A 26,432-nucleotide genomic window follows, 5' to 3' on the forward strand; every position below is an offset into this window, starting at 1 on the left:
ATCAGGGCTGAAGCTTTTAGAAAAACTGAGTGGAGCAGATCAAGGCCCCAACCTGTACTGCTGCGGCTGGTTACCAGTGCAAGGGCAGGGGTGGAACCTTCACAGCAGCAGCATGTTTAACCTATGTCCTGAAGTTGCTTCTATTTTGTTTGGAGAGTGTTTTTTTAACCCGTCTAAATTATTTGGGGTCTTGGTCTGTATGGATCCCAAGGAACCCAAGATTAGACTGGTCCATCTAATACTTGACCCCAAATTGAGTACCACGAAATTTGGGGTAGGGTTTACTAGGTGAGATGCTTAGGAAAAAAATTAGAAGACCTGGTTAACACTGATCCATGGATCCTGTTTTCTAGGGGAATTTAGGGTGGAATCCAACTGGAAACTTAGGCCTCCTCCCTTCCTGGGGAACTTCTGTTGGGAGTTCATCCACCTCAGTACTGGAAAGGTAGCTTCTGGTGTGGGAAATCCCTGTGGTCCAACCTTTCACTTTGCTCCATTTAATTTTGGTAAAGGAACCAAAGCTGAAAGGCTAATCCAAAGCATAAGCAAAAATGCTGCACAAAACAAGCTTTATCTGTGTTCCGAAAGATGAATGCAAAGTATTCACAAAAAGGATTTGTCATTTTAGCTTTTAAGTTAATTGCAGGTAAAGTAACCATAATGCTTGTGATGAGCAGCAAATTTTGGTTCTCAAAGTGACAGGTCTAGCTTGCGCCTTCCTCTGGTACTTGAACAGTGTTCCCAGTAGATAAGGAGGGAAAAAAGCTGGCTGTAAAACTAGGACCCAATTATATTGAAAGGAAAAACTTCTATGCGTAGCGATTGGAAGCTTACATACCAAAATGGTGGTTTATATTCAAGGCTAGGAGTTAAATGAAGGGAGTTCCAGAAGTTCTAAGGTGTTTAAAAAGGCAACACTTGAGGGAAGGTATAACTCAAGTGGTAGAGCACATGGGTTAACATGCACGAGGTCCTGGGTTCAATCCTCAGTACCTCCCACAAAACAAAAAGGCAACACTTAATAAAGGAAGAAAATATGAGTACATTTTATGCCCCCTCTCTTGCAAAGCTGAGTACAGCAGCAGAGAGCAGGTCTCTCGTGCTTGCTAAGGTGGGCCCTGGCAGCCAAGATCTTAAGAGGTGATGATCACAGGGTCTGAGATAAACCACTTACAGGAGCCAGAAGGGCCTATGCCAGTCGCCATGCTTACAAGTAATGTGGTAGAGCAAGGATGTCACAGGATTCTCCTGACCAGGCATATACTGATGTGTGTACAAGGCCAGCTGTGTAACTGCCTGTGGGCTGAGGCCTCCCCACTGCCTGAGTCCCAGCTCTTGCGCTTAGCAGCCACAGGAGCCTGTTCAGCCACCCTATTAACTTCTAGAAAGCTCATCTGAAAGTGTAGCTGATACCTACCTAAACCCATGGCATGCTTTGCATGGTGCCAGGCACTTAGTACTCAAAAACACGCTGTAAAACAGTAAATAGGTACAGCTACATACGGATGTGTACCGGCCCTGGTACATGAGTACCTTGCCTGGCTCATTGGGGGTTAGGACAGATGGGATGGAGGCTGTCCTGAGGACCTATCAATGGGGAGACCAAGGTGCCTTCAAAATCAGTCACATCTTCCTGTTTGAAAACAGCCAAGGATTGAAATCCTTAAAAATAGTTTTGGAAATTCTGTGGATGTTTAAAAAAAAACAAAACAAAAAAACGGGAATTTGGGTCTTCCTGGATTATTGATTTGAGTCACCTGAATTTAAATCAAACCCACTCCACTTTGTATTAAGCCTTATGTATTGGGGTAGAAGTCCTTCAACACCAACTCTACGCTTAACGAACACTGACGCACCTCTTTCTGCTGGCCTGTGCACCGCTGCCCTCCAGGGGAGCAGAGCACCACAAAAAAGAAAAGGAAGGAGTAGGAGACAGAATAGGAAAGTAAAGCAAATGGAGAACACATGCGGTGACAGACTGATTGGCTTATAAGGTTAAACTATTGTAATCAAACCCCAGCCTCTAGGATGATTAGTCTAAAGCTTTGTGTGCACCTGAGTTAGAATAAAAGTTTCAGTTATCGGGGGAGCCCCAGTTCTCCAGTATTTGTGCTACAGGGAAATAAAGAGCCCCCATGAGTCCCCTGCACAGTGCTCGGACCTTGATTGTGGAATTTACAAAATGATGGCACTCCTCTCTCCCCTAGGGATGTCGGAAGGGAGAAACAGAGGAGCAGGACAAACAGGACTACTGGCCTCTTCTTTGGGCCCTTGCTTTCTTGGCCATTCCCTACAGCTTCCCACAGAATCTTGAGCAGGGAGAGCCACTTCCAGGAGAGAGTCCTGGGCTTTAGGCTCTCGAGACCCACCTTTTTATTCTGGTTTTTCCCTCTTCGGGGGACCTCAAAACCATGTAGTTATCACCCACCCTTGACCTGTTAACATTTGTGTGTTGGGGGGTGGTAAGCAACAAGGCCAGTCACAGTTCACTTCTCAAGTTTTCTGCATGAGAGACCTACACTATTCTAAGAGAAATTACCTGAAGGCTGTTTACTCCAGGAGAGTGAAGGCAACAACCCACGTGATGACTCCAGCACCTAACAGATGTAGTCATCTATTAGATTGGATTTTGCATCCAGCCCTAAGCGTAGCACATGGTAGATCCTTCATAAACCAATTTCTGCCTCCAGGATCTCCTCCCACCTGGTTGGGGCTCCAGGCACCCTCCCCATCCTGTAAGTGACAGTCTAGGGTCCCTCCAATGCAGTGGACCAAGAAAAAAGGCCATCGGATTATTTAACAGTATACCAGGTGCATGTGCCTGGAGTCAGGCAGCCCAGGTTCAAATATTACTGTTGCCACTGACAGCTGAGTGAGGAGAGCATTTAACTTCAATCTGTTTCTCCATCTGCAAATTGGAGGTTGGATGAGAATGCTCTAGAAGATGCTAGATTCTAGAGTAGGGTTGCCAGATTTAGCAAATGAAAATATACAATGCCAGGGGGAGGGTATAGCTCAACTGGTAGAGTGCATGCTTAGCATGCATGAGGTCCCGGGTTCAATTCGTTAAGTAAATAAATAATTACCTCCCCCCTCAAAAAAATTTTAAAAGTAAAATAAAAAAATACATGATGCCCAGTTAAATTTGAATTTCTGATAATTAATGCATGTCCACTGAGGATACACTCCTCCACTCCCTACTCCGGGGTCCCTGCTGTGGGAGCACAGGATGGCTCAGGAGAGGTTTTCCCAAGCAGATAGGAGCAGGTTTGGAGTCCTGCTTCCCTAGCTAGCAGCCTTCCACCTGGGCGGGCACTCACCTCCCGGCAGCCCCTTCCCTTGCAGAAGGAAGACTGGGCGGAGAGAGACAGTAGCAGTCACTGAGGACTGTGGGGCTTTAATGAGGGTACTGAAGTCACCTGAGGCAAGTCTTAAAGCCTTCACTTAAAGAAGCAATGCAACTTAAAGAGCTCAGACCAGCACTGGCCACGTTGCAGTGCTCACTCAGGGCAGGAGGGGCAGGAGAAAGTTCGAGCTGGCAAGGTTTTCACAGGACCTTTGAATCATACCTATTTTGAGTGTGGGGAGCACTGGTGGACCCCAGCAGAGACGGAGTGAGGTGGGGTGACATCAGGACTTCTCAACCCAACCCCAAGTGGATACTCTCCTTCCCCGCAAAGCTGTCCCACAACTGGTACACAACTGGTCATATGACTAACCCACAAACAAATAACTTTAATTTTTTTTTTTTGAGCAGGAGCCCGGCTTTGAGGGCTCCTGCCCCAGCCTCACGCCACATTTATGATATAACCCATCACAGCTGGATTTAAAAAATACACAAAATATATATAATATACATTATAAAACCTAGGTTGGGTTTGGAGGTGGCCTGAGCGGTATGCAAACTGTGAGGACCTTCAGGAAGCTCAGGGGCAGGGTGAGGAAGGGAAGGGGCACAGTACTTCATATGAAACTTATAAATACCCAGAGGCGGCTGGAGGACAAGGCTGGAGGTTGAGGGCCCTGGGGGTTGGGAATGGGCAGCAGGGTAAGGGTGAACCTTCAGTCCCAGACTGGGTCTGGGGAGCTGTTGCTCCAGCCAGAGAGATGCAGGTGGGGAAAACAAGGGCATGGTGCCCAGCGAGGGTGCACCAGTTAGGAGAAAATACCATAGCCTTCTGCTACCTTGTCCCTGGGCCACTGGTCTGCCCAGGGGCTGGGACTCCATCTTCCTACCTGACCCTCTAGCCTGTTCCTGAGCCTGGGCCTGCCCGCAGGAGCCTCTCGGGGGCTGCCAGTTGCGGGGCTCGGGCCCAGATCTGGGCCGAGCAGCCTGGAGGTTGGCACAGGAGTCTCCCGAAGCCCCTGGCCAGATGGCAGGCTGGCAGGGCTCTGGGAGGAAGTGGGTCCCCGACCCAGCTGGCCCCAGCCCCTCAGTGCAGACCCTGCCTCCCACACCCTGTGGCCGCCCCCACTCGGGGGAGGCAGTGTAAACCTGGGCCCTAGGGACAGGCCGCCTGGGTGAGGACTCCACCTCTGCCCACATCACCGACGGATCCCTCAGCCCAGACACCAAGACCTGCCCTTGCCCTGCAGGGTCTGAGTGTTCTGCACCAGGCCCGGCACACGGCCAGCACAGGGAGGTGGGCGCCTCTCTCTTCTTCTCAACCCAACCCCAAGTGGACACTCTCCTTCCAGGGGTCTCCATTCTGCCCCCACCCACCTGAGGGGCCAGTGGCCACACACGCCTGAGCCAGAAGGGGTCCTCCCACTTTCCAGGCTGGTGGTTCAGCGTCCCGGCCAGGCTGCTCCACTGCTGAGCCCTCCTCTCTTCTCCCACAATTAAAGCGCAGAACAGTGGCAGGGAGTGTGTGTGCTGGGGGTGGGGGGAGGCCTCCTGGGTCCTGGGCCTGAGACCTGGCAGGCAGATGAGTCCTCAATCCTGGACCCGGGGGTGCCAGGCAGGTGTGTAAATCGTGGTGGTGGGGGCAGAGAGCACCCTAGTCTTTGACGAGTTTGTAGACGTGGTGCTGGGCCCCGTGTTCACTGGTGGAGACTTCAAAGACGAAAGCAATGACGAGCAGGGTCTCCTGGGAGTCCCGGCTTGTGACCACCTGGGAGCCGGGCAGGAAGACGCGAGAGGTCAGGCGGCACAGGGCCATGGAGTGTGGGGGCTGAGCAGACCTTTCTCCTTTCTGGGCCTCAGTCTCATCTGAAGCATGGGTCTGGCTACCCCCACTTCTAGGCCCCTGTACTGAGGGCCCCCTGTGACCCCCCACAACCATCACAGCCCCACACCTGCAGGATGGTGAAGTTCTCCAGGACGCTGTTCATCATGTACTTCTCGGGCAGGTGTTTCAGCTTGTGGATGAAGTTGATCATGTACTCACACATGGGCGAGCGGTGGATGCGGTACACGAAGCGCCCGTTCTCCAGCCTGGCGTACTCGGTCTGCCGAGAGCCACGGGGAAGGCATCAATTGGCCTGCCGACTCCCAGCCCCACCAGGCCACCCCGGGGCCCCCACTCACCTCCACCTTCTCCACCACCTGCTTGCCAAAGGAGCACACCTTGGTGGAGACACTGATGGTCATGCTGTCAGCTGAGCTGTACTGGGAGCTGACCCCATAGAAGGCTCCGGGGCCTTCTTGGATGGTGCTGTTGAGGTCAGCCTGGAGGAGGTGGTGGATGGTGTCATGTGCTGGTGGAGGCTGAGGCAGGCTTCCCGCCCTAATGCCACACTGGTCCCGCCCAGAGATCCATCTCCCACCTTGTGCCCTGTACAGGCCCCCCGGAGAGAGGGCAGGGTCAGGAGTTAGTGGGGTGGGCCCAGGTGTACCGCACTTCTCAGGGTTGGGGTTGTTGGGAACAGAGTGACCAGAGCAGCTCACCCAGAACTTGACAAGGAAGAAGGCATCGGGGGGCCCCTTCTCATAGAGCTCCTTCAGTCCCCCTTTCTTCTCCGGGAACTTGTCATAGATCTGACGCACGTCCACTGCCTCCAGGGGTGGGTCTGAGAAGGCGGGGTTGGTCTGGCCGATGTGCACAAACAGGTGTTTGCTGTACTGTGGGGAGGGCCCCGGACAGGGTCAGGAGAGCACCAAGTGTGCGGGCCTGGGCGGCTGCACCCGGACACACCTGCCCTGTGGCTTCCCAACCCATGACTCTGAGATATGGCCCGGATCACCACCTCCAGGGTCTCTCCACGAGCACACAGACCCTCGCCTCCACCCCCTACATTACCGTGTCAGGGTCTCGCTGCACCTCCATGAAGGCGGAGTACTCGAGGAGCCGCAGTCGGGAGGAGGCAATGGTGCGGTCCTGCCACACGGGCACAGAGGCAGCAGCTGAGGGGAGCGGTGCCAGGGGCTCATAACCTGGGAGGAGGAGATAGACCCTTGTCTGCATGGGTGTGGGCGTGGTAGCACACGTTGCTGCCCCCCTGCACAGTGCCTTTGTGCGAGTTAGAAAATGGCGCCCCTTCTGTGAAGGAATACAGGCTGGATTTTGACTCCCCTGCCAGGTGTCCTTGTACAGTGCACAACCTGCACCACTGTGTGAGGTGGCCCTAGTAGTGGATTTTTCCTCATGTCACTATTAATGTGTGTGCATACAGACAAGTAAAAAGGGGAAAATTAACCATATAACTGAATCACCTTACTGTACACCTGAAACTAAGATTGTAAATCAACTTCAATAAAAAAATTTTGAAAAAATGATTCAGAATCCCAACACCTAGAGCAAGTAAAACTTTAAGATTTCGGTGTACTTCCTTACAAGGAATTAAATGTTACATATATACAAATACATACATCAATGTAATAATCATGGTGGTGTGTACTTGTAGCAGTCCTGGAACCAACATTGTAAAAGGTAAGGGGGCTACTCCTGGTCTGTCTCAATCTCCTCCAGACCCCTCCCACTACACACACACAGACACACAGACACACACACAGACACACATACACAGATACACACACACACACAGTTGGAACCCAGCTGGTCTGAGCAGAGGCACAGGTGCCGAGGGATGGAGGGAGAAGTGGTGGCGGCTGCCTCATGTGGGGAACTTACTGCTGAGCGTCGGCGGTAGGGGTGGCTGGACAGGGTAGGCTGGCTGTGCAAAGGGCTTGACGCTGCAGACAGGAGCAGGGGCTGGTTAGAGGGTCACCCTTTTCCCACCTTCTGCCTGGCCCAGTCACATGGGTCTCCTTTGGGATCTTACTAGGGAGCCACCCAGCCTTTCTGCAAAGGCCCAGAAATGCACGTTGGCTTGCTAACTCACAGCTTTTTGTTTTCTTTCCATTTTAACTTTTATGAAGTCCTGCTGCATCTCACAATTGATGTGCACATTTAATGCAACATTTCAAACCCCACCCTGCAGAGCTGTTCATTACATGGAGGGTGTGTCTTAGGAAGAAAGTCATCTCAGAGTTGAAGGAGCTGAGTATACTTGACTACCTGACTTGTTGACTGAGAGGTTGACTCAGTGATTAACTGAGTGAAAAATAATGGAAGGATGGATGACGAGTGGCTGCTGAATGAACATATGAATGAAAAGACAGATCATTAGCTCTCTTTACTGGTGCTCTCCAACTCTCTATTTTTGCATTAAGACCGTGCTCAGCTGTTGCTAGGACCCAGATAGGAGGGGAAGTCCAGCGTGGCTGCCAGGGGAAGAAGAGGGTGTGGGAAGGACGTGCCACAATACTCACTCTTGAGAGGGTCCAGGCTGCTGTCCCAGGAGAGGGGGGCTGCTCCAGAACTGCAGAGATGGGATAAAGCCCAGGCCCTCAGTATCCAGGTTCCCCACCCAGCCCAGCCCTGAAGGCAACCCCTCACCCCAGCACCAACTCCCAGGACCCCTGTACCCGTGAGGAAGTGGAGAAGACGGCCTGGGGCAGAGGGGAGGGTGGGCTGAACTTGTTCTGTAGGACGCTGGCAGAGACAATCTGGGCGGAAGACATAGACGCCATGCTCTGGAGGGCTTTATCCTTGGAGACCTGGTCCTGGGAGAGGGAAAGCCACATGAGGTCTGGGCCAGGCCAGAGACAGGACAAGGGCTTGCCTCCCAGGCCATGTCTCCTAAGTGTACATCACCCATCTGACCACAGTCCAGAGTAAGAGATTTTATTTTATTCCATAACCCAGTACACACCAAAATACTCCCCCTTATTTTGTGTGTCAGGCACTCTCATATTTTCTGTTTCATCAGTGGTTCTCAAAGTGTGGTCCATGAACCAATAGCACCAGCATCACCTAGAAGCTTGTTAGAAGTCAAATTCTCAGGCCCCAGCCCAGACCCACCAAATCTGAAACTCTGAGGGTGAGGCTGAGAAATTGGTCTTCACAGATAGGCCCTTCGGGTGATTCTGATGCTTGCTAAAGTTTGAGAACCACTATAATCCATTTTTTTAAAATGCTGTTTCCAAGCCTATAACGCTGATTTCTCAACCCATAATTTGAAAATCCTATATTAGGTGCTCTCCCCTCCATCACTCCCCACCCCACCGCGGAGGGGCAGTGGTACTTACCAGGTTCATGGCCTGTGGAAGAGAGGGAGGATGCATTATTAGAGACACAAATGAGGGCCTGCTCTCAGTGCCCACCTAGCTCTCAGCTCCTGGGAACCCAAGGAGATGAGAGGCAGCTGTGGCTCCTCCCCCAGCCCCACTGCCACCCAGAGGGAATGCGTGCCAGTGAGGGGTGCCCTGAAAAGGGTAGGATGAGGAAGAAGGGGCCTTGGGTTTGTCCACATCCATTGGAGCTGTGCTATGGATATGGGGCCGGGGTGGGCAGCCCAGTCTGCTGGGCAGCTGTGGGCAGGGAGAAGAGGGCTCAGGCCATGAATCCCAGACCCTGAGGTCCTCAGCCGCAGAGCAGCCAGGATTGAGCATCCAAGGCAGCCCTGCCAGCCAGTACCCCGAGCGGCTCCTCCTTGCCCACCTGAAGTCCCCATGCAATTATCTAGCAGCAATTAGGAGGAAGCAGAAAAGGAAAACGAAGAAGCAGAGAGGTGGGCCTTAGTGGCCCCAGGTGGTCTTCCTCTCCCTCACTGTAGGGCTGGCTGTCCCCTTGGGCTCCTACTCAGCCTCCAAGGGCTGTGGCCTGAAGTGGCCTTTGGGCTTCTGCCGCTTGTACTTCTGAGACGCATGTCTTGCTGCCCCTCTAGCTCCTCAGCCCCTTCCCTGCCCCGGGCTGGGGTCAGAGAGCAACATCAGGTCTGGGCAGGGCCAGGCCAAGTGGCAGGGGACCCCATACCTTCAGCTTGGACTGAATCTCCCGTGATTTCCGCCTGGCTAGAACCTGCAAGTGGCTAGAGACCTGTAGAGAGAGAGAGAGAGAGAAAGAGAAAAAGAGCAGAAAGAGCAGAGGAAGAGGCAAGAACAGAGCTTCATCCAGAAAAGAGGCACAGTTGGGCTGGACAGCCAGCCAAGGCAGAGGCCTGAGCTATGCAGACAGTGGTGGAGGTGATGTGGGTGAGGGGCCAAGGATGGGCTGGAGGCCCCAGTCAGGCTCCCGACGTACCTTGATGCCAACCTGGTACTCCCGCACCTTCTTCCGAGCTAGAACCTGTATGTGGCTGGACACCTAGGGGCCGCCCCGCGCCCGGCCAGAGAGGAAAACACAGATAGTGAGGAGGCATAGCCTGGGGGTAGCCATGGGCCAAGAGCATCCCAGCCCTCATCTCTGGGACCAAATGTAAGTGGGGGGAATTGTGGGGCCCCTGTGGGCAGAAACCCCTCAGCACTGCCAATTCTGCTCTCTTCTTGGCCCTATTTTGATCAAGAGCCTACCACTGTACCACCGTGTACAGTTGTCCAGGTTGTTTACTGCATAAGAGCACCTGGCCCAGTCAGGGCTAAAATCCAGCCCAAGTTCTGGATCAAGCTATGTGCCCTGACACAGGGCTGCATCTAAACTGGAGGAAGAGAGACCTGGGAATCCAAGGCGGCATCAGTCGTACCACTGAAGGAAGATGAGATGTCAAATTGGGGAGCTGTCATGCTGGACATGATGTGGGATTTCACCCCTAAAGGCATTGCTGGAGCATTTCAAAGAGGTTAGTACCAGTGTTACAAGTACGTCCCTGTGAAGAAAGGGGGATCGCTGGGCTTTCCATGGTGCTGGCAGCCTACATGTTTTTCAACCGCTGTTCTTACAAGGAGTTCAAACTGAGCAAGTACCACTAAAGAGGGCACACTCTGCGTTCCTGACCATGACCTTTGCCTGGCACCCCTGAACCCTTTCATATCCTATTTGAGAATGAACACCCAATAAAACATGACTGGTTAAAAAAAATACAGAGGAAGAGCATCTATATTTTTCCAAAAAGGGGTGACTTTTTCTCACTGGTAAACTCAGAGGAGACAATTTTTCTCCTAAATGGCATCACAGCAGCTAGCAAAGGCCATCGTGCCCCTGCCAGCTACCAGAGACACAGCAGGGCCACAGCCTTTATGAACGATCTCCCTTGTGTCCCCTCCTGCCCAGGTCCAGCGGGCTGGCCCATGAACCTAGGCCTGGTCTGACTCTTGCTTTGCTCAAGCAGCTTCCTTCTCTTCAGACTAGCACAGGGCAGTATACACTATACATACGTATGCAGTAGGTGCCCTTAGTTGCATTTCTTCTCCAGCTCCTCCTCCCTGATGTCTCCCTCTCCTGGCAAACTGGAGCTGGTCACGGTCTGGATGTGTGCTCCATGGGCTTACACACAGACCCTCGACATTGTCAAGGATCTAACCCTGAGCCTCAGAGAACCGAAATGTCAGCCTTCCCCATGAAACCAGGCAGAGGGAACACAGGGACCCTCCAAGCTGCTTCACACTTTGATTATCAGCAACTGCCTTGGCTTTCTTTGCAGATTGTTTTTATCTCCACAAAGAAGCAGTTTCTTTTTCTTTTCAATCATGGACTAAAAGTTACTATGTATGGGGTGCTGGGCGCACCCAGAATACTTGCTTAGGGCCCACGTGGGTGCTCCTCATGCCCTCAGGGTGCATGGGAATCAGACAGACGTCCAGCAAGATTCCTGATCACCTCACATCAGGACAATAACTGATGTTTACTGAGCACAGCTACCATTGTCCCTGACACTTTGTGTGTACCAACTCATTGGACCTTTACAGCAACCCTAAGAAGTCCGCACTAATATTATTTGCAATTTACAGATGATGAAACCAAAGCACGGAGAAGTTAAGCAGTTTCTCCAAGGTCACACAGCTGAACCCAGGTGGCCTGGCTCCAGAGCCCACCTGGCCCCCACCAAGCTGTGCTATCAGGACTCTTCTGGACGCTTAGCCCAGAGGACCATCTCCAAATGGTCAAATCTGCGACAGCTAAAGTCACATGGGACTTAATCCTAATACTTAGCTGTGTTTTCAATACGGAGGCATTTTTCTTGCTATTAAGTTCGGTATGTAGCCGTAAAAAAACAAAAACTGCATTTTTTTAACCGAAAGTGAAATAGGGGGGAGGTTATAGATCTGTGGTAGAGTGCAGTGCTTAGTATGCACGAGGCCCTGGGTTCAATCCCTGGTACCTCTATTAAAAAAATTAATAACAATAATAAATAAATAAACATAACTACCCCTCCCCAAAAGAGATTCTTTCTTAACCGAAAGTAAAACAAAAACAATCAAAAAACCTTGCATGTCAGCTGGTTGCTCCTGAGACACATAAACACATGCCTTGTCCTCACAACCAGAGGATGGATCCCCCTTTAAGGAGACATTAGACATCAGAGTTCTAAGAAAGAATAAAGTTAGAGTGTTACCCTTGCAAAATGATGAAGGCCAGAGGTTTTTAAAATCCTGAGCTCACCATCAGCTGGTTTGTAAAACCTCATCCATGGTACAGCCAGGCTTCTCGGGATACCCGGCCAGAAGCAGGTATAATGCTGACCCAGAATTAAGAGGCTCTGCTACCCTTCCTGGGCCCCGCTCAAAGATCCCTCGGCCCCTTCCCCCTGACAAACAGGTTCCTGTCCACACCTATCTTTTGGGTGAAGCGGGACAAGCTGAGAGAGTGCCCTACTCCCGTGCCTGGGATGGCTTTCTGTTGACAACAGTAGTAATGACAGCAGCAACAGCAGCGGCCAATTCTTCTAGTGTTCACCCCGTCCTACTTAAGAGCTAACTGAAGGCTGGGGAACAGCAGCTGGGAGGTGAGATACCCTCTTCCCACAGGCAGTGGAGCAGGTATTTGAACCCTATTTGAACCTGGGGGCTGGTCAGTCAGTATTCCTCCTATGGCCCCAGGCTCCAGGGAACAGGTCCCTTGTCTGTCCGGTTCCTTGCTGTATCCCTAGTGCCTAGAACATAGTAGTAGCTCAGTAATTTGCTAAGTGAATAAATGCTGTCCATGAGCTGGCCCAGGGGGAGTGGTTAATAAAGGCCTGAACAATGAGGGAGTGTTTCTGCTCCCACACTGGGTGGGTGGACACAGGACCTTCCTTTGAGACAGTGGAGTGGGACAGGTCAGGGCTGTCATATGCACAGTGGGGATGTGGGGGTGGTGGGTGCAAGGTCCAAACCCCACCCAGACAGGGAGGCTTGGGGGCTGAGGGCCAGAGCTGGCCTCCCTTCTCCAGGTACCTGCCTCCAGCCTGCCTCTCCCCGGGGAAACTACACGCACTGCATCCCGCCCTAATGGCTCCCTTCAGGTTTCCTCCCCGGACTGAAAGCCACCCAATCATCTCTGGAGTCACCAGTTTCTTCCATCCCTACCCCCACTACCCTCACTCACCACTGTGACCTCCGACCTCCGCCTGGCCCTCTCTGATCCACTGCCTCGGGTGCCCCAGGGCCAACATTCCTTGACAGCTGCCACAGCCACTCCCTGATCTATTCTCTTCCATGGCCCCCAGCTGCCCCCAGGGAAACCTGTCCCTCAGGCCTCAGGCCAAATTTATCACTGCCTTTGGCTTTTCCCACCCCTCCCTCCACGCACCATGCTGCTAAATGAAGGCTCTTTCCTGCCCAGTGGGGTGAATCCTATATCTGCCACCTACCAGCTGAGTGACCTTAGGAAGTTACTTAACTTCCCTGTGCCTCAGTTTCCTCACCTGTAAAATGGAGATAATTACTGTACCTACTTTGGAAGGTTGCTACAAGGATTAAATAAATTAAACTAGGCTTTGTATGGGTTCACAATTATTATTTGTACAGCCATCTTCCTAATCCTGGGGGAATCCTCTCCATTTTTCTGCTTGGCTAAATCCTATTCCTTCTTAAAAATGCATCATGAGTGTCATTGCCCCCAGGAAGCCTTCCCAGCCCTCCCTCTTCCCTTCCCCTACCTGGTCTGGGTTAGATGCTTGTCAGAGAGTACACACCCTATCTCAGCCATGCAGCCCTGCTCTGCACTCATCTGTCCAACTGTCTGTCTTCCTGACTGGTCAAGGGGCCACTCAGGGAAATGACCACACAGTTGCACTGCCACGGCTGCCCAGTGGGGCTTATCTGTGGTCACTGAACCAAAGGCCTGGGGGGTGAGTGGGGGTAGGAGTGGTCAGAGGGAACAGTGCCCCTTTCTCTAAGACAGTGGGAAGAGTGATGGGGTAGCTTGGGGGAGTGTAAAGCCACCTTGGAGAGGAGGGGAGCGGACTGGGAGAGGGGGCTGCAGCATAAATCATCTCTTACCTGTTTTCTCGTCCGAGTCTTCCCTGTCCTCAATTTAATATAGCGTGCGATCAACTCATTTCGACCTAGATTCGGGTGAGAGAAAAAACTGGGGAGTGGGCAAAGAGGGGAGCTGGTGGCTAGAGACCCCCTCCCACACCAGCTGGAGATCACACCAGGCCCCTCCCCCAAACATTGCTGGTCTGTTCCCTCTCCCTTCTCTTCACTCCAACCTGCCCAGGGGCACAGGCAGGGCCAGTGAAGGGTGGCGATGGGGAACTACTCCAGGACCTGGGAGGGTAGGGGGTGCTACATGTTGGGAGAGGGGCAGTACAGCAGGAGGAGGGAGGGTGGAACAGTGTCAGGTGGCCTGACAGGTTTCTGGGCAAGACAGACAGGGGCAGTTGTGGCTGGAGGGTGGCAGGACAGCTGGGCCCCTCACCCCTAGCCCCTGGTGGTGCTGCCTTCCTCCCTGCACCATCACCAGCTCCAAACCTCTGAGCATAAGGGTTCGTGTGTGTGAGGCCTGCCTCAGGAGAGAGAAGTCTCGGCACACGTCCTTGTGTGTGTCTGTGAGTGTTCTGGACTGGATTCCAGTCCAGCTGGCCTTGCCACAAGGAGACCCTGGACAAGTCCCTTCCCTTCTCTGGGGAAACAGGAAATGGTCTCCAACATGCCTCCTACACTGACAGCCTGTGTCAGGATGTATCACTGTGTCCCTGAGCCTGTCACCCCCATGTCACTCATTACCAGTATCTCTCCCACCCTATGAGAGAGAGCCCAGACTGTCAGCCTGGGGTTGGTGGGCTCTGCTCAGCACCAAGGACCCTCTGAGGACCCAGAAGCTGGCCCCGTAAAGAGGATGCTTGGGACACATGGTGATGCCTGTATCAGCATCCTTAGGGTGTACACCTCTCACCCCCAAATTCAGGCCCCCTGCCCCCCAACCCTGTAGCCTCCCAAGAACACCACATTCTCCAAATTCCTCTTCCATGACAGAACCAGCCCCACTGCTCCTCCCTTCCTCCCTGCCCCTCTCCACCCCTCTCCCTCCACCCTGTCTAAAAATACCCTGTGGGGCTGCCCCAGCCATCTGGGAGGTAGCAGTGGGGGCAGGCGGCCCCTGCCCTGTGGAAGGCACCCTGGAACATCTGCCTGCCCTGTAAATGGGGCTCTGGTGCTGGGGTGGGAGTGGCACAGTGAGTGGGGGCCAGGGTCATGGGGCAGCCTTACCAGCTGTCTCCCTCCTGCACCCAGCCATCGCCACCGTACTGGATGGACAGTGGAAGGGGACAGGCTGAGGGCTTGCCTCACTCAGCCATAGGCTGTCAGGGAGGGTTGGAGGGAGCTGGCAAGGAGCCAAGTCCAGACGGGCTGAGTTATCCCAAAAATGCAGCCCTGGGAGAGCCTGCTCAGGGCTGGACCAGAGGAGGACACTCCTTTCTGGAGGCAGGAGGTGGCAAGGTGGCAAAGAGGGGCCAGGAGAGCAAGAGACTTGGGAAGGGGGCTTGAGGAGTGGCGTCCCCTCATCTTTCCAGCCCCCTTCCCAGCGCAGGCCCATCACAGTGTGGGCCCCCCACCACCTGCAGCCCCGCCCTGCCCCCAGACACTGGAGGGAACTTGCCAGTGGGAAACCCTGCTCTGTGCTGGGACTCCCATCCCAGGCCTCACCCCACATGCTCCAGGAGAGGGACCCTCTCCCAGGCCCAGCCTAGAGTGCACTGGACTGACCCAGTTTCCTGGGCCCACTGAGTCACCCTGAAACCTCAGGCCAGCAGGGGTGAGGAGGGGAGGAGCAGTCGGGGTGTCGTGTGGCTGCGTGCTGGTGGAGGGGGCAAGCCAGGCCTGTTTATGAGGAGGATCCAGACACACAGGCTTGCACGCCCAGACTCGCCCGCAAGAGGAGGGCTGGCGGCCTCACAGGACTTCGCCAAACCGGTTGGGTGAGGGGGCAGAGAGTAGGGGGAGGGGCCGGAGAGGGCCAGGCCGCCTCCCAAGTCCAGTCCGGGTCCCTGTGCCTCCCCACACGCACCGTACATCTTGCCCTCATCTGACAGGATGATCTTGCGGCGGCCGCAGGGTGGGTAGATGGCCAGGGCCTCCTGGAAGCTCTGCTCGATGTCCGGGCTCCAAACACCCTCCGCATCGTTGTCCAGCCCCTTGTCCAGGCCCTCGGGCCCATCCTCCCGGGCCTCCCCGGGGCTGCTGCTGGCATTCCAGCTGTTGGACGCTATTGTGCTGGTTGCTCTGGGCTCTGGGCCTGAGCCCACTGGGCAGCCTGAGCCTGAAGTGGAGGGCAGATGCAGATGGGTTAGGGCCAGGGTCCACCCAGACCACAGCAATCACCCACCCCAGAGGGCTTGTGCTCCAGGGTTGGGTGGAGGCAACCAGAGATTATGTTTAGTCAGTGCTGTGTGACCTTGGATGAGCTACTTCACCTTTCTGAGTCTTGGTTTGTAAATCGAAGGACGGGTTTCCATGAGGTTGTAGGGGTTAAAATTTAATGAGATCAAAACAAAGTGCCACCACAGTGTGTGGCGGCTCATCACACTCAAGACAGTACTGGTGGTGAGCAATAGCAACAATAACAATGCCTTATACCTGCACAGCACTTCTGTGGGGAAAAAGCATTTTCATGCTCATGCAATCCTCAAAACTAAGGCAGAGAGACAAAGAATGATGCCCATTATTCAGATGACGAAAACAGAGGCTCACAAGGCCATGCAGCTGCACAATGATGAGCAGAAAGGAGGAACACGACAGGCAGGGCCCAGCATTTCTGCAGCTCTCAGAGGAGCGCCTCCTGCTTGTCATCAGGGTCCCCAACCAGGGACCCCTCCTCCCTCCAGCATCAGTGTAACCCTGCTGAGGACCAACCGGCTGTGGGGTGAGAAGGGTCCCAGACCCAGGAAGGGTATGATTTTGCCTTCCCCAAAAGATGACTCACAAGAACCTTCCCAAGGAACCTACTAAACGTGGGGCAGGAACTCTCCAGGAATCTCAAGAAGGGAGCAATGCTGGCTGGTAAAGGAGCAGCTGAGAAGGTGCCTGGTCAACAGCCTTGCTCAACCCCACCCGCTCCTCCATCTTATTTCCTGTTCCCGCACCTCCTGGCCCAACAGCAGCCCATAAACCACCCACACGCCCACCTCTGCCTTGGCCCACGTCGTGGATGGGCCACAGCTCTGTAAAGTCTGAGTTCCCTGCACACGCCAGGCTGGATTATTAATGTAGACCACACCCAGCTGGTGTCCCCCAACACACACAACCCTAAGGCTCACCCCTGACCCCCTTCAGCCTCAGAACCGCATACCCATGTGTATCAGGGTCCTGGGAGCTGCAGAGCCCCAGGTGGCTAGGTGGGACTTTGCTCTGGGCTACACGGAAAGAAGGGAACAGGGTGGAGAGTGGGGGACCCCCTCAGAAGCCAGGGAAAAGACTTCCTTCCCCTCAGACATGAATTCCAGGTCCTGCCTAATGGGTGGGGGTCCACCTGCGGGGGCCACCTATTTGCTTTGGAAGGCTTGAAAGGGGTTGCTAGTGGCACAGGGTGGGGAGGGCCTGGGGGCCTGGATGTCAGATGGATATGGAGTTTTACTACGAATGACAGTAACTGCCATATGGATGGCACTATTCTGGGATTTTACACACATTGACTCATTTAATCCTCACAATAACCTATGAGGTAAATACTATTATTATTTCTACTTCATAGAAGGAACAGAGAGGTTAAGCAACTTGCCTAAGGACTCACAGCTAGTAAGTGCTAGAACTGAGTTCTGAACCCAGGCAATCAGCTTCAGTCTCTTAACCAAGGTCAGAAGCCCCACCACCTGTATTGAGAAAGGAGGCCCAGCTGTCACCGCAACCGCCCTGAGTCAGCCCACTGGGGTCCAGAGCAGGGGGTTCCCCTCAGTCCAAGTGGCTGTAGCAGCTCCAAGGACCCCACACTGCTGTAGCCAGCCCATCCTGTGAGGCTTCCGAGACCAGCACACCAGAGGGCAGCCAGGGAGAGAGGAAGCCATGCCCCTGACCAGTCGGAGGGGCTGCACTCCTCCACTCACCCCTATCCCCATCACCTCCTCAATTCCTGAGGCCAAGTTCTTGTATAAAAGCTGGGGCAGGGACTCTGGGGGACCCAATGGCTTCTACATTGAGGTAGTTGGGATGCAGGGCCTCCCCCTAGGTCTGACACTGCCAGAGGGGAGGCAGAAGAGGGGCTACAATGAGCTAAGACCCCTCCTGATGGAGTCCTCAACCCATTTCCCCCCAAAGCCTTTCCCGAGGCCTCCCTCAGAGCAGCAAGAGCCCGGCGCATGGGGGACCCTGGCAGCCCCAGACTTTTCAAAGCAACTTTCCTACCTCCCCCAAGTCTCTGCCCGCCTCCCCTCATCCAGGCAGTGGCCCCCCCTTCTTGGGGTGATGTCAGCCCCGCCCCGCCCCCCGCAGGAGCACTGTGGCCAAATATGGCGAACACAGCAGTGCTTGGGAGCTGGGACAGACTGGGGGGGTGGCGGGGCGGCGGCCCCTGGCCGGCCGCTGGCAGCTGGTGAGGGGGAGGGGAGCCCAGGGGTTGGCCGCAAGGACGAGTCAAGGAGAGAAGCAGGACCACCGTCGCTTCCATCCCTTCTGTCCCTTGTCCCTTCTGCTGGCTCACAGGCACATGCAAGACTCACTTTCTAGGAACACCCCTGTGGGCAGACGCACCAACACAGGGACCCGCAGGTGACCCCCACCCCACACAGCCACGCACAGGAGCACATGTGTTCAGGTATGCTGTGTGGGTGCCTAGGCGGATACTCCAGTGAGAATACTAGTACCCCGAGGCCGAGGCACACCTGTGGGCAATGGCAGGCGGGCAGCTGCGCCAGGCTGGGGGCTGCACTGGGATTTCCGTCCTCCCGCTTCACTCAGGAGGGGTCAGCTTGGTGAGTCTGAACTGGCTGCTCTGGTCTTTCCAGAGTTACTGCCACAGGATGAGGACACACTCCTGTGTGCCCCCTCCTCTCCTTAGAACCCAAACCACTGGGACCCAACCTAGGGGGAGGGAGGAGGCGCCGGGCTTCTCAGACAGCTGCAGGGCTGGACTGAGGCAAATGTGGGCGTGGTGGAGGGGGCTGCCCGGGGTGAGAGGGCCCCAGGCCAGCTCAGGATCTTATCTGCCCTTTACGGAGAAGGGTTGGGAGGGTGAGAGCACCCCAGATGCTTGTTGATGCTGGCCCAGGTGTCTAGAACCTCTGCATTGCTGGGCTGTGCCACCACGATGGGTGGGAGAAGGGGGAGAAAGACCCAAGGGAGGGGCAAAGGGGGTGGAGCTTGAGACTGACAGGAGAGGAAGGGGGACAGGTGTGGGGAGTGTCTGGGGTGGGTGAAGAGTAGGGGAGACAGGCAAGAAAACAGACAACAGAGACAGGAGAATCACAGAGAGTGAGAGACAAAAAAAAAAAAAAAAAAAAGAGAGAGAGAGAGAGACCTAGAGAGGAAACCTTGGAGTGAGATCCAGAGAGACAGACAGTTGGAACAGGTAGAGTGCTGGAGAGAGTCGGGTTGACAGACAGTGGGGCAGAGGGGGCAGAGGGAGAGAGTGACTATGACCCACAGAGATGCAGAAAGACAGAAAGGCAGATCAAGATGGAGAGAGATGGAGACACACAGCTGAAGGGTTTGGTAAAGGGGCAGGAAGGGGAAAGATAATAAACCGAGATACAGTCAGGCAGGGAGGGAGGGAAAAAACAGAAGGAGGATCAAGAGTCGGGGGTGGGGAAGAGAGAGAGACAGAAGAGAGACAAGGAGAGAGACAGAGAGACAGAGAGAGGCACACAGGGAGAGCAAGTGCGCTTGCATGTGTGAGCCAAGGACAAAAAGACCCAGGGCCAGGGCAGACCTAGAGGGGAGGGAGTGACCAGGGAGCCACCGCTGGGGGCTGTTGGCCACAACAGGGACACATCCAGGATATCTCCATTCCTGTCGCATCTGCTCTCCACCCCTCTCAGAGGCCTGCCCACTTCCCTGTGATTACGACAGCCAGCGGACCTCCTGTGGTCTCTCTCTGCCTTTACCCTCTATTTGACCAGCCACACCCGCTTCCCCTCTTCCAGGGCCTTCCCAGGTCAGAAGGTGCCTCTGGGTGGTGGTGGGGTGGGAGCTAGGAGTCTGGGTGAGCAGGCTTTGGGGCCCGAAGGGAGATAAGGGGCACCTTGCTGCCCACTCCCCTCCCTGGGGCCAGACCTGCTGGAATAACTGGCCGGACAGCTCCAGGGAAGGAGGCCGGAGCCCAGGCTGCAGAGGCCCCTGACCTCCACCCCCATGGCCCCCGCAGCCTCTGGACCATTCAGCCTTCTTCCTTTTCAAGGTGGGGGGTGGGGAGGAGAGGGAAAGGATTGAACCCTGGCTTCCCCAAAGCGGCTGCTTGGTGGGGGATTCTGACAAGGCACAAGGCAAGGCAGGTGTCCGCAACCCCTCCTCCTCTCCCCCTGCACCAGGCCCACTGGGAGGACAAACTGAGCCGGGTGACCATGGGTCTAGTGGCAGCAGCTGTCCACTCTTGCAGTGTGCAGTGAGAACATCGCTCAAAATGTGGGAAGATTAGTGAAATCAGCAGTTTCCGTCCTGAATGCCCTGCCCCCAAACCTGGGCTGGGCTGACCAGCCAGGGGGTTGAGGATGCGGAGAGCAGTTAAGGGCTAAGGGAGCCTTCCCGCCCCCCTGCCTTTCCCTCCTTCCTCCCCACCCACCCCCACAGCGGGGCCAGCTGTTCTCCAGCTGCCAGAGGCTCCCACCCTAGAAGTGGCGGCGCTCTGGTTGGGACGGGAGAGTGGGAGAGCAGGGCGGGCGGGATGGGGATGGTGCCTGCCTCCCCCACCTCCAGCCCAAGGACCCTGGAGGGAGACCCTGCCAAATGGCCACACCCTGCCAGCCTGGGGAGGGAGTACCCTCTTCTGTGGAGCAGGGTCGAGATTTTTACAGGAGGAAGCAATTTGCAAAGCTCACTAGGAGGGAGGTGCGGGGGGGCTCCCCTCCTCTCCCCCGCTTATTAACGTGCTTACAATTTGGGAATCAAGCCTCTCTGCACCCATCCACCCCTACTACTGGGGCACAGGCTTCTCAGGGAGCAGAGGGAGGCAAGGTAGCCCCCCAGGCCTCCTTCTCTACCGCTCATCCTCACTGTCACCACCCCCTCAGTAGTATAGGAGGGAGGGCAGAGAATCAGAGCCCTCAAACCTCCTGCAGAGAGAAGGGGCCCAGTTCCCAGACCTCTCTGTACCCCAACTCTGAGACTCTATCCTATCTCTTCATCTTGTCCCACTGCGGTGAAGGCCAGGTACCCAGACTGGAGCGGGCAGGGATGCAGCCACTGGGTGACTTGGAAAAATGGATTTCACACTTATCAATGGATGTGTCAGGGGGCCCTGCCTCAGCCTGCCTGTGCCCTGGCCCCTTGGGCTCTGGGTCACCCACTGGGCTGCTACCTCTCATGCGAGTCAGTGTTGTCTATGAACGCACAGGCTTTCCCTCGGTCCCTCCTCTCTCTCTCACACATTCTGTCACCTGCATCTCTCTCCCTTCTGGTTTTAAAAAAATTTTTAAATTGTGATAAAATATACATAATAAAAATTTTACCATTTTAACCATTTTTAAGTGCACAATTCAGCGATACAGTCCTTCTTTGTTTTTAATAGTTTTCTTTTTTTCGGTCCTCCACATGGACGCCACATGCATGGGGGGTCACAAGCCCCCAAACTCATCACACACGGTATCCCATGCCATGTAGGCCACAGTCCTGAAGGATGTCACCCACACTGTCCCAAACAACCTCAGATGGTGACCACCCACAAAGATGGTCGCAGTCACACCCCACAGTTTCTCTCCCAAACAGCCCCATCAGTGCAGAGTTTCTTTCTCGTGCTCAGTCTCACCCACACACTTGATTTCACACTCAGCTTATACCCCAGCTTCTCAGCACTCCTGTGCTGTGTTGGGTATAGTCCACTGTGTCACAATGGTCTCTCCCTTACACACGCACACATATACCATAACTGTCACAATTATTCTCATACATGGTGTCACATATAGTCACACAGACTGTCAGTTTCTACAAACCAGTGGTCATCTCATTTGCTGTTCACACACACCTAGCATCATACATCACAGAGAATGCCACTCATTCTGCTTTGGACACACACAGCATCACACGATCGCAGGGTCCCTCACACAAGTGGAGCATCAGAATCCCACCCAGTATCCCACGGGCTCACACTGTTGGTTGAGCAGTTTCTTTCATAACCACCTCCCGTGGGATGGCCCCTCACACACGGAGAATGTCCTCCCACAGCCCCTCTCACACACATGCAGAGACAGTCACGCAGTGAGAATGTCATTCACAGTCCCTCTCCTCTACCTGCAGATCAGTCACACACAGAGGACATCTCAGCTTCTCTCACACACGTGAATGTGGCAAAGTCACAGACAATGTGACATCCAGTTTCCCTCACATGCCGTCTCACTCTCACACATACACACACACACACACACACACACACACACACACACACACACACACACACACAGGCTTTACCTGTTCCCTCATGTGCGCATCCACCCTCCACACAGTGTCACCCACAGAGTGTCCCACTCAGTTTCTCTCACACAACCATTGTCGCACACAGTTGCACTCTCATTTCCCTCTATCACTTCCTGTCCTTTTGGGCCTGGCAGGGAGTACAGGAAGCAATCAGCACTCTAGGAAACCTCAGGGGCTGAGACTTTGGGGATTCAGAGTGACAGGATTCTCTGGCCCCTGCTCCCAGCCTCCTGTGGGACCCTGAGCCCCCTCCTCTCCAATGTCCTCCCCAGAGGGCAGTACCTCCCCTGCAGACAACCCTAGGCTGGCAGGAAGAAGGGGAGTAGGGCCAGGCCCCTGGGAAGGGCCCAAGTGTGATCTGCTGATCTGCACCCCTGGCTCTGACCAAAGAAGCTCCCGCCATGGCCCCCAGGGATGCCCCAGAGGCCTGCGGAGACCTGGCTCCCCAAGGCCACCCCTTGGAACCCACAGCTTCTACAGACCCCACATGGAAAGAAGATACTGCGACTCCTGGCCACCCCCACAGAGAATTACAGCATTCAGAGCTCTCTTGGCTCCCCAGCTCCCTGGGGCCTGGCACCGCCAGCTCCCGCCCCCACTGTCCGTCCTCAGCTCCTCTCCCTGAGAGAGGAGATAGGTAGGAATGAGGGCTTTTGCTCCCTTCCATCTTCCACCCTGAGCCCCTAGCGGGGTCTAGGAGTTGGGCAGAAGGGTTGTGAGCCATCCAGTTGGCCTCTGAACACCATCTACCCTGCTCAGCCTTGTCAGACCCCACCACCACTTCTGATGGCAGATCCCCCAACTCTACCTGGCCACGCTGCCCCTGGATGCCCACTGCCCACAACCTTTTCAACCACTCTCACTTGGCTTAGCTGCCACCCAGTCACCCTGGGCTAGTTCTCACCTTCTTCCTTAGACCACTGGGTCACCCACTCACCTCTCCAGACCCCACCAGGCTCAGATTCCATAATGGGAGGAGACAGAAGGTCTACTGACTACGACAGACTCAGTGAGGAGCTCAGAGAAAAGGGACCTGAGAAGTCAATGATTCCAAGTAGCGAAAGTGAGGCCCACCAGGATGGTACAGCTTGTTAAAGGCCATCTGGGACCAGAGCTCTTATTTCTTGACCTCTGTTGAGATGTCTCATTCTTGTTTTAATATCTCCCCAACTGGAAAAATGTACCAGGGTCTGCAAACCTGAGGGTGAGGGTGGGAGTAGGGCCCAGGACGGACACGGACATGGACATACACACGGACACACACACATGGACGGACACACACACACACACACACAGGGCTCTGTCCAGCCAATCACTGACCATCCTCCTCAGCCATTCCCCAACCCAAACGCGTTAATTAGCATTAATTACTGTTCCCTCCCTGGGGGGTGGGGAAAGGCCCAAGAAGTTGAGACTCCCACTGGATCCCAGCCTCTCCCTGAAGTCATCCTTCATATGTGTGTATGTATGTGTGTGTGTGTGTATATATATATGTATATATATATAGCCTAATCTGAGAAAAGACATCTGTCCATCACCTGCCCACAGGATGAGCAGGGATCCAGAAGACTACAGAACCAGGTCCTGTGGTGGCGCCCCACCCCCAGGGAAGGTCTTGGAAAAGGAGTTACAAGAATCTGGAAGGGAGGAGGGCTTAATTCCCCCAAATTTCCAACTTTTGGTGACTTCAGACTTCCCTCCTGGCCCCAGGCTGTCCCCAGTATTCAGGTCAAGGAGGCATCCTGGCCCCTGGCACTGGGGTGGAACATGTGTACACAGAATCAGGCCACAGGAGACTGGATACCCAGAGCCGCCATGGGCACCAGCCCCTCTGAGCTGTGTCCAGCCCCCACCCTCATCCCCTGCACTACAAGTCCAGGCCTGACCTGGTTCTGCCTCTACCTGAAGAGAGGAAAGACACAGAGGGAGGTGCCCCCTGAGAAGCGCTCCCCCAAGGCCTTATTCCCTCTTTCCAGAAAGACTCTCTCAGCCCTGGATCAGGGCCCCTCTTCCGGAAAAGTGACACAGTGGGGTCTCAATGACACTGCCCCAGGGCCTGGCTAGGCTAGAAACCAGATGCAGACAGGCACTCGGGGCCTTCTCTCCCCAGGCAGGAGAAAAGGGCATGACAGACAATGGTGGGGGTGGTGATAGGGGGTTAGGTTAGAGGGAACAAGACGCCTTCAAACCCTCTCAAGTCTAAATAAGAGTCCTGAGGAAGTGTGGCGAAGAGAAGGCCCCAAATCCAATCCCCTTTGGAGCCAGGCGCACAGAGCTCAGGGCTGGAACACCAAACCTCCACCCCAACACAGGAGACAGAACTGGAGGGAACTTAAGTCCCTGCCTCTCAGGCGGCACAGGCCCAGGACGCGCAGCTTTGCTCCCAGACACCCTCCACAATCGGGCACGGCTGCGGGCACCTCGCTTAGGAGCCGGCCTGGGCGACGGGAGGCCGGGCGCGAGGCCTGCGTGGAGCTGGGGCCGGGCGGGCTCCAAGAGAGCGTGAGCCGGGAGTCCAAAGGGCGGTGGGGCCCGGGACTGTGCGCTCCGGCTAGGACCTCCGCGGTGGCAGGTCCCCCATACCGTGCGGACCCCCAGACCCCGACCTCGACATCCCAAACGCGCACGCTGGTACAGACGACGGCACTGGGACCAAGTTCCCGGCTCCCCTACCTCCCCCTACCAACTCGTCCGGGTCGCGGGGGGGTAGGGGGTGGGCGGGGCTTCCCGGAGAGCTTTTTCCCCTCTTCCCTCTTAACTTCCCGGCACCCAGATCCGGGGCTCCGGCTCAGGCTGGACAATAGCTCTGGGAAGCAGCCCCCCTCGAGTGCGCCACCCCCCCGAACCAACCAACCAAACCACCTCTCCCAGCGGGGCCTCCTCCCGGCGTCCGCCTGGCTTACCTGGTCCGATCTCGGGGGGGCGCTCCGGCCGAGCGGCTCCGCCGGGCCCGAGGGAGTAGAGGGGGGCCGGGGAAGGGGGGTCGTGGGGAGGGGGCTGGCCGGAATGTGCGGAATGAGCCGGGCTGGAGCGGGAGGCGCCGGGCGCGGAGGAGGGAGCGAGCGGGACGGAAAGTTTGTGTTGAGGAGCCGGGGCGGGGGGTGAGGGCTGCGGGGAAGGAGGGGGCGGGGCGCCCGGGGGGGCGGGCACCGGCCCGGAGGGGCGGGGCCGCGTGGGGCCGCCCCCAACCGGCGCTGAGGCTGCCCACGCCGAGGCTTCGGGACCCCAGGCGGCTCCCGGCCTCCCTGCGCCCGGGCGCCCCGCTCCTCTCCCGCCGGAGCGGCTCTCTCTTACCTCCCCTGCACACCTGGCCCTACTCCACCTCTCCGTACCCCGCTGGAATTTGGGGCTCCGGCCTGGGCGGGGCCGAGGGCGGAGCTCCCGCCTCGGGGGCGGGACTCCCGTCGGTGCCGGAGCCCGGGTGCCGCGTCACGAGGAGCCCGGCGGAGCCGGAGTGCACGGGCCGCGGGGCTCCCTACCCCCACCTCAGTCCCGAGCGGCCGAGGCGGAGCGCCCTCTCTTGCCCGAGGGCCCGCCCCCTACTCCCGGGGCCCCAGACCCGGCCCCGCCCTGGAGGCTGCGCCCGCCCTGCCCGAACCCGGTTTGTCTGGTTCTCCCCGAGAGACTTGTTTCTCGAATTTCCCCCTTTCCCCCTCTTCCCGGACCTCCGGGCCCTCCCTCTCGGCCTGGCTCCTCGGGGCCCCCGCGAGGGGCGTCTCGACACCGCGAGCCCGCCGAGTTTCGGTAGGACCCGCGACGGGCGCGTGGGAGGGGACGCGGAGCGCCTGGGGCCTGGGCCGGAGCGGGGTGGGGGGTGGGGAAGGGAGCCCTCTAGCCCGCCCTCCCGACCTCGCCCGCGCTCCAGATCACTCCCACCACCTGGTTCTTCGCACGCGCTTAAGAACCACCGCTCCTCTTGGCCTAGGACGCAACTTTATTGAGGATGTGGGTACCGGGTCTTCGTCCCCCATCACCTACCCCCTCCTCCAAGCCTGCCCTAGCTCTTCTGAGCCCTTGTACGGTCCCAGAAGGGGTTAAAACAACACTGACTACAGCTCCTGGACAGGAAGTGACTGGGGAGCGGGGCGGGGGTGGTGTTGGTGAAGCGGCGCAGGCTAGCTCCGCGACCAGATGTGTGGTTCCAACTCCAGATGTTCTTCATCTCCATCCGACCTGCCGTCTGAGCTCCTCCCCTGCTTCGGCCTGTGCCAGGCTGGGCAGTGGATGGAGG

The 26,432-nt window shown here is 55.8% G+C and overlaps 1 protein-coding gene across 1 annotated transcript; it reads right to left on the reverse strand.

Moving 5' to 3' along the window:
- Nucleotides 1-3,709: 3,709 nt before the first annotated feature.
- On the reverse strand, nucleotides 3,710-25,300 carry TEAD3 (TEA domain transcription factor 3; the record flags this gene model as incomplete). Its single annotated transcript, XM_031435541.2, has 13 exons — nucleotides 3,710-5,114; nucleotides 5,299-5,451; nucleotides 5,531-5,671; nucleotides 5,891-6,064; nucleotides 6,243-6,376; nucleotides 7,074-7,135; nucleotides 7,715-7,764; nucleotides 7,871-8,008; nucleotides 8,534-8,545; nucleotides 9,261-9,323; nucleotides 13,643-13,707; nucleotides 15,654-15,905; nucleotides 25,105-25,300. Coding segments are annotated over 13 exons (1,554 nt in total), but the record flags the coding sequence as incomplete, so codon positions are not given.
- Nucleotides 25,301-26,432: the final 1,132 nt, after the last annotated feature.

Source organism: Camelus dromedarius, chromosome 19 (genome assembly GCF_036321535.1).
Source record: "Camelus dromedarius isolate mCamDro1 chromosome 19, mCamDro1.pat, whole genome shotgun sequence".
Lineage (NCBI taxonomy): Eukaryota > Metazoa > Chordata > Mammalia > Artiodactyla > Camelidae > Camelus > Camelus dromedarius.